The sequence below is a fragment of the Cannabis sativa genome, chromosome 6, assembly GCF_029168945.1.
Source record: "Cannabis sativa cultivar Pink pepper isolate KNU-18-1 chromosome 6, ASM2916894v1, whole genome shotgun sequence".
Lineage (NCBI taxonomy): Eukaryota > Viridiplantae > Streptophyta > Magnoliopsida > Rosales > Cannabaceae > Cannabis > Cannabis sativa.
This window is the reverse complement of record NC_083606.1, coordinates 44,689,034-44,697,527: the sequence shown is the minus strand read 5'-3', so window position 1 is coordinate 44,697,527 and position 8,494 is coordinate 44,689,034. Positions and strand designations below refer to the sequence as shown.

General features: G+C 33.7%; 1 protein-coding gene across 1 annotated transcript; it reads right to left on the bottom strand.

Annotated features, from left to right (window-relative positions):
* Window positions 1-318: 318 nt before the first annotated feature.
* LOC115725222 (kinesin-like protein KIN-12F) lies at window positions 319-7,124 on the bottom strand. The gene is made up of 16 exons (XM_030654665.2): window positions 6,595-7,124; window positions 6,362-6,499; window positions 5,796-5,879; window positions 5,597-5,722; window positions 5,433-5,492; window positions 5,291-5,344; window positions 5,080-5,172; window positions 4,834-4,929; window positions 4,471-4,613; window positions 4,070-4,219; window positions 3,249-3,378; window positions 2,189-3,151; window positions 1,996-2,091; window positions 1,807-1,914; window positions 980-1,720; window positions 319-887 (listed from the first exon to the last, which is right to left on the bottom strand). Exons 1-16 carry the CDS (start codon window positions 6,925-6,927, stop codon window positions 645-647), a joined length of 3,558 nt encoding a protein of 1,185 aa, XP_030510525.1. The 5' UTR covers window positions 6,928-7,124; the 3' UTR covers window positions 319-644.
* Between the last annotated feature and the right edge of the window lie 1,370 nt (window positions 7,125-8,494).

The following is an 8,494-nucleotide window of genomic DNA, read 5'->3' as shown; positions in this document are numbered from 1 at the left end:
ATTTATTATTAAAAAAATAACCGATCCAATCCGCACTATTGCGGATTGGATTGGATTTAAACTCTTATGCGGATCGGATTGGATCCCAAATATGAAATCCGCACTTAGTGCGGATTGGATCGGATGAACACCCCTAGTGTGAAGTATGAACCTCCCCTTTAGCTGTTAACGGCAAGGTACCACTATTGCACAGAGTATTACCGCAAATAAAACCATTTGGGTATTGGAATTTCAATATTTTATAAGATTTGAGTATTATGGCCCCAAATACCTCTAATTTTTATGTCAATAATATTTTTTGTTTTGAACTAGAATATATTGCCCTTAAAAAAATAAAAAACTAAAATATATTATGGAACAATGACGACAAGTTTCACGTCAAAAAAAAATGACGAAAGTTTAGTAGGCTTAAATAGTAGTCTCCAAACCAATATTACCAGGGGGAGGAAAAAAATTGGTATTCGTTTCAAGGTGCCATAAGAATAACAAACTTAGTTCTAAAGAAAATATACACACGAAATTAATATATGATGAATGAAAATGTGAGGGAGATATGTGCATGGAACCCAAGTAGGGTCTCTTCATGCAAAATCAAATAGTTTGAGAGTTTGGTTCAGTCTTGGAGCATAATATATCAACTATGATCAGTAATGATCTTGATATATGGCTCCAAATTCTGCTCTCCATGCCTGATCATCGTCTGGGAGTGTGCTCTGTGGTAATTCATTAGAATCATCCCTGTACAGTGGCTGCAATGCAGATTCAGGTAATTTGCTCTCTGCCATGTATTGTTTCATGGTTACCACTTCCATTTTATGTTTTCTTTTCATCTTCTCCAATTGTTTCTTCAACTTCTCATTATCATTATGTGAATTCACAAGGTTTTCCTGTTAGAATATCAACAAATGTTACTTATCTATTTTTTTTCTCCCTGTATAGTAATTCCAATGAAATATGGTGATTAAAGCAAATCACTTACCTCTGCAGCTGACGCTGCTTGTTCAGCTTCTCTAAGTCTAACAAGGAGCTCCCCAGCAGCATGAACAGCTTCAGCAGTATCTCTGAGTTGAAGTTTGAGGTTTCTGTTTTCCTTCTTCAAAAGTTCTCTCTCCCTCTCTCTTTCCACTCTCATTGTAGAGAGCTCAGCAGCAAGAGACTTAGCGAAACGAGCTCCCTGACCTTTCTTTCCTGCCTTGGCTGCTGCCCTCTTCACCTCTGCAATCCCTTCCATAATTGCTCGGTGCTTTGCAGCCAATTCATTGTACTTCTCCTGAAGCTCAGCATAGTGTTCAACCATTCTAGCATGACCAAGGACAGCTCTATGGAGTGCATCGTCCAACTCTTCGGTGCACTGCTTCTCTGATCTCAACTCCATCTCCACTTTCTCAGCTCGCCGGCGGTGCATGTCAATATCTATTCGCAGTTCATCGGTCAAGGAAATCCACTCGCTCTCCATTTCTGTCCACCTTTGTCTTTCTTTCTCCAACTCATCTTCATTGTTATTTTGGAAGATATCACTTCTCCTCAGTTTGATTGATCGTGACAATAAAGATGACCTTAGTTTATCTGTGGACTTGTTTAAAGATGCACTGGAATCTGACTGCAACTTGCTCCTTAGGATTTGAATTTCCTTGAGAAGCGCTTCCTTTTCATTCACATCAAAAACTGATTCATTCTGAACTTCTTTGATCTCATAGTTATCAGAATTGCTCCTTAAAAGCTGCAGGAAACACAACATCGTAAAAAAAACTTTCAGCACTTGAAAAGAGGAATATGCTGAATTAAAGAAGACAAAAAAATTCTTACAGTATTTCCATCTCGAGACTCATCAAATGCTATTATTTCCTTCTGACTGTTGCCTTCTTGACTGATTTCTAAAACGGAACTATGTTTCTCACGTTCATATTGCTCAACCTGCAAATTTGAGATGATAATGTAAGACAAAAATTAATGTCCTATTCACAAATCACCAAGCTCCAAAGGTGATAACATTACCAACTGATTCAGCTGTTCAATTCTAGCTGCTTGTTCCATGCAAAGTTTTTCAAGATCGCCTCTCGTAGTAGCTTCTTCCTTTATGTCTGTTGCATCCTGTTCAGACAAAACAGAAAGAAAAAGAATCAGTAAAGAACGAGAATAAATATTAAAAGAAAAGCTTATATAATGCCATCTTTGCATATTCTGTCACCTTGTTAGAGTCTCCATCTTCAGTGATTGGTACTATCCATGTCTTTAAACTATCTTGGACGTCATTGGGATCTTTTTTGTTAATCTGTGTTCTGCAAGAAGCACAAAGGATAGCCTGACCAGCAGAACTCGATTTATCAACCTCAGGACAAGGTTGCAGTGTCAAGTGCTCAAAAGAGAAGGCAACAGATTTGTTTAAAGCAGAGCCCCTTTGATGGTTTTCAATGATATCCAAACCCCTTTGGAGGCTAGCCGCCAAATTTTCTGCAGGGCCTGGAAATATCTTGCTCGACCGAAGAGAAGATCGGATACTTTCAGTCTGGCTAAGGGACTGTCTCAACACATTTGATGTCTGGGAATTGTCTACAACATTGTTCTTATCATCCAAATGACTCGCTGAAACAGCCACACTTTTCCTCAGGCTCTTTCCTATTTTTGGAGACTCTGACAATGTTGGCTCTTGGAGTATTGAAGGCCTGCATGAACTTATCAAAAGGCTGCTTCTAATATCTGAATTGACAGCCCTTGAGGTGTTTAAGGAGCCTCTGATGTCATCTGTCAATGTAATGTTATCCATATGAGAAAGTTCATTATGAGATTTTTCCAGATTGACTACATCAGTTTCTGATTCTTCATCTATTCCCTTCATATCATCTTCACTATTCAAGTCGTTCTCACAAATTTCAGCCAGCTGGGTAGAGGAATCTCCATCGCAAAATTGATCTTCCACATTTTCTTCCCAAGATTTACGTAGCTTGTTCAGTTGCTGTTGTAATTCTTTTACATCACCCTCGTCAATGTGTAACTCCTCCTCAGATTCGTGGTCTACGCAAGGTAATAATAATGAGCGATTTAGACTCACTCTTAGCTGATTCAAGCTATCACGTACATTTCTTCCTTGAAAATGCCCATGCTTACTCACAACAATGTTAGTACTACTAGACTTTGCTCTAATAAGTTCTTCCTGCAATAATAATTAAATGAAAGATAAGAAACAAATATAAAAATGTAACTTCAATATAGCAGTTTTCAAAACAGAGAAAAATGCTTAGTGATAATACCTTCAACTGGCGAATTTGATCACTCAAATCATTAACATCGTCCTCAGTTATCTCATTAATCACAGGTTCATTTCCAATAGATTTCACACGTTGTCCAAAACGTAATGTTCCAAGTATTTCTCCTTCGTGACTGCAAGAAAAGACAAAAATATTTGACCTCTAATTACAAAAATAAAAAAAAAAAATGTATGATACTGTTCAAATTCTTGGAAAAAATAGAATACACAACACATAACAGCCATATTTATATTCTGGTTGTTCTCAAAGTTGCTTATTACTACTACGTAGTATATCAATGTCCAAAAGTGGCGTTTGGTAACACTTTTTTAATCAGTTTTCTGTTTTTAAAAGTAAAAAAGTGAAAATATTTTTCAAAAACATGTTCTATAAAACTGTTTTTACTTTTTAATTTTATAATTAGAAATCAAAATTTTAAAACAAAAAAAAATCACTTTCAATATTTTTTTAAACAGTTTTTTTTCGTAATCACTTTGAACCCGGCTTCTGATCTCAACCCGAATCCGATCCCGGACCTAGACCCGACTTAAATAAAATAAAAAATAAAAATGAATTTTACAAAACACACTTTTGTTTTCTGTTTTTAAAATTGAAAAATAAAAGTTGTTACAGAAGGCATTTTTGTTTTTCAAAATTAAATTTTTTAAAAACAAAAATTTTACTTTCATTTTGTGATTAAAAAATTGAAAAACAAAAGTATTACCAAACGGCACCAAAATTAATATTTATCATCTTTGTGAGGGCTTTCTTGGTAAAAGGAAATTTTAAACCTGAAGAAACAGAAAAATTGTAATGAAAATTACTTAAAATCAGGTGAGATGGCACAGAGCACTGTAAGCTTAGAATTGCCACCAAGTGATTCTCGCAATAAATGCGTTAAGCAGGAACTCTTGTATAAGGCATCTTCAGGTTTTCCAGGCTGAGGACCCTTTGCTAGTGTATTAACCAAATGTCTGCAATCAAATCAAACAGGGGTGATCACAAAGATGTTGCAGCTATAAAATGAAAAGGTTATTTATTTAATTATTTGATCTTTTGGCCTAAAAGAATAGGATACCTAAAATACGCGAAGCTTATTTCACTATTATTTACAAGAATAATCTTGTGAAACTAGTGTTCATGTTGCCGCACACTACTGAAACACAATTTCTGTAAGTACTACATGCTATCATTCTAGAATACTAAATAAACCACATAATCGTACCCAAGGCGTGACAAGGACTTCTTTACGCTTTTTGCTTCCCTTGCACTTCCTCTAACATCATCTTTGTTTCTATCCAAACCGGCAAGGTCAACAAAGCTCATTCTGCTTGTCTTTGAACTGCCAAAACACTTTGATGAGGTACCCTGTTGCGTAATTTATATCATGGTTAGTAACAGAATAGGTACAAAAGACACAAGTGCCGGTAAATTTATAACTCTAGTAGTTGTTAAAAGGAAATCATGAAAATAAATTGTAACATAAACCAAATGAATAATCAAACGTTGTGTTCTTATGAACAACAAGAAGTTTTCACAAAACAATTGTTTCCATTTATGAGTGAGAGCAAACCCCATTTTATCATACCTTACTCCAGGACTCGACGATAAAAGTGAAAACAATATGGGACCTCGAGCTCTTGGAATTCACACTAGTTGCTCCAACTTTTCTACTTGAGAGACCCTGCATATTCAAGAGAAAACTTAAGAGCATACTACGATTGCAATGCATTATTACTGCATTGCATAAAATGAAAATAATAAATTTAAGAGCATACTACGACTACAATGCATAATTATTACTGCATTGCATAGAATGAAAATAATAAATTACCTTAATAAGTATTTGCATCACGTCCTCGTAGCTAGTCACGTATTCTTCTGTCAAATTCTCAACACAGAGTCCGTTCTTTGAATCATCCTTAATCTAGAACAGTGCAGACAAAATCCATATTACTATTTGACTTGGTAAGTTATGAACCAAAATGAAATTAGAGAAGGAGAAAACAAGATCAACAAATCATATCATTTATATTTTTCAAGACCTCAAGGTTCCGCTGGGTTGGATCAAGCAAATCCCCTATTTGCTCATTATATATCTGTAATTTGTTAAAACAAAAACATTATTAATATAGCAAAATTTTATATTCTCATTCCATTCCGTAAGAGATAAATAAGAATGTCTACCTCAAGGAAAGAGCAACGGAATTGAAAATTTGTCTGTATTCCCTCCGAATTATTTTGCTCCTACCATGGCACAAATAAAACCAAACATACTAATTAGTTAAATTTCGTCAAAATTATTTCATCCTTCATCAATTTCAATAGCAAGAACCAGTAATGTATCTTACTTTGTCTGTCTCAGTGAATAGTGTCTGGAAGATGCGTGGAACGACACCCTGCTGACTACAAGGAGACGGGTCATCAACAATGGCACTCGGAGGGCCCCACATTGTGTATGTCTTTCCACTACCACTCTGATGAAAAACCCAGAAAATTATTACTCAGCTACAGAAAGTTCAAGTCGGATACAAAGTAATTTTCAAATACCTGTCCATAAGACACAATGGAAGTGTTGTACCCTGCTAAAGCACTCTTTACCAATGGGGCACCGATACATTGGAAGACATCTTCCTGTAAAGAGCCATAAAAGGAAAAGCAGTTAACATGAATTTATCCTTGAATTTCATAAACAAATCAAGAATCGTATAAAGTTATTCAAAGTAGCATCATATTAAACATTCATACCTAGTACTACTGCATGTTGTATGTCATTACATAATTTAGCTAGTGAAATGTTAGTTCTTTATTTTGCTTATGACTACCCTTTTAATCCAATATCCAACATCAAAATTTATATCTATTTGCACTCCCCGTAAGTTTTAATTGCTAGGGTGAACGTCTTAATTTCCAAAATTCTTTCTCATTATTCAAATCTAAGATTTTATATTCACAGTCCTGTCCTTTTCATATGTAGTATACCTTATTTGATCAGTTGTCCCAAATTTCTAGTACTTCTACAAGTTCCCTTACATAATTATGAGTAAAACTCATATTACTTCATCTCTTATCCGGATAATTACAACCCAAAACCTCCTTGGGCAAAACTAAAGTACCTGATTATTTTTTGAGTCGAAGACTGAATCAAATGTATATTTCCTGTCTCCAACCGTCAGTGCATTTGGGGAAACCTTACTTACAGTTCGATCTCTTCCTCGGTCACCATCATTAGAAGGTCTAATTCTCACTACAACCTAAGCAAAAATAAAGATCACAAAATCAATCAAAAATCACAGCACAAAAAAAAAAGAACTCCGCGGAGTCTTTAATATTTTACAACTTTCAATACCTTCACGGGCGACTCTGCATCCATAGACGCTCGCTTCTGAGCATCTGTTGTAACGATCTCCGTCTGAGAATTTGTAACATCTTTCGACGGTAGCTGCTTAACCACCAAAGAGGAAGCTTGACTGTTACCGTGGTCAATGATGTTAGGATCTATAGGCGGTGTGTTTTCGGCATTAGATTTGGACTTACGAACATCGGAATTTGAGTGCTTCTTCTTAGAGAAGGATGCGGATGAGGACATCGATCTCGGAAGCAGGTTTCGGATCGAAGAAGCCGATATGGTCCCGAATAACCGAGGCTCCATTGTACTTTCTGCGATGTTACTACGCCTCATTGTCAAGATTCAAGAACAAAGAGAGAGAAGAGAGAGAGAGTTGTACAGAGTTTTTGAAATTCGAAATTTTGGGGGAAGTGACGAAGGAATGGACCGTTACAGTTTGATCATCTGATTTTAAACTTGGTTTTATTAAATTATTGATACCTAAATGACCAAAATACCCCTTGGTTTGTAAAATGACTTATTTATTACTTTGACGGGCATACGCATTTGGGCTCCCCATCATTTCCTAATTAAGGCATATTAGTCAGATGCGAGGGCAGATTTAGTCAATGGACAATATTCAAATAACTAGCCGTTACCTTACGGAACAGTGAGGAAAATAAAAAATAAATTTTGTGGATCCAAACTAAAGTGGCATTGTCTCTACCCATAAGAAAAAAAAAAGTGGCATAGTCTCTTTCTCAAACACTAGACAATTTTGGGTTTCAAAAAAAAAAAAAAAACAGCTAATTTCTATTTTTTTTTTTTTTCTTGAAAGGTGATTGCAACTTCCATTAAAATAAAGTGATGTTTGATTTGGTGTAATAGAAATGTAATGGTAATGGTAATAGTAATAGTAATATAATGGAATAGGAATCCTAATGGTAATTAATTACAATATTTGGTTTGTGGTTGGAATGAGTATTGTAATTAAAATTATTGTGTTTGGTTTGGTTTGGTGTGAGAATGTAATGCAATAAAATGTATATTAACCAAAATATTCCTATTATTTTTATTTTTTATAATTATAAAATATTTAAATAAAAGGTAAAATAGACTTTTGAATTTTTTTTAGAGGAGTTCTAGGGACACTCTCTATCATACTCTCTTTTGCACTCTCTACTTAATTTAATGATAAATGTCATCTTTTTAATAAGGTTAAATTTTACTTAATAACTAGTCATAATATTATCCTTTTATTATAACTATGCCATTCTCACTAATTTACTCAAATAATTTTTGACTTATTGTAAATTAAATATTTTAAAGAAAGCAAGTCATAATAAAAAGAAATAAATAAATAAGCACAATACACATATATAAGTTTTTTATTGTTACATATATTTTGTTAATTCCTCTTAATTAATAAAAAAGAGCCTTTTCAAAAAAAATTAAACACCTTATGCCACATCTCACATGAGTATACTGTCTATATAAACATATAATTAGTATTGCAATATGTATATAAAGTTATATTATTGTTGATTGTTTTTAGTGCAATATATAATATATCAATATATATAACATTAATGTGCACATATTTACATATAACCTATTTTTTATTTTTTTTTTTTTGAAAATATATCTATGTCATCTATCAATAGCAGTACATAAGAATAGAAATACTCATGTTTATAATTTTTTCAAATTTGTAACATGTATAGTTATTAATTTATAATTTAATATGTGTATAAAAAAAATGAAAATAAACGAAATATAAAAAAATTAAAATTAAAAAAAAAATGAAGAGGAATGAAAACAAAAAAGATATATTATTATTAGGGGTTTTTTTATTTTTACACTTCAAAACAATTTTTTTTTTACATTTTTACGGAATTTTACATATAAACCCCTATTGCAA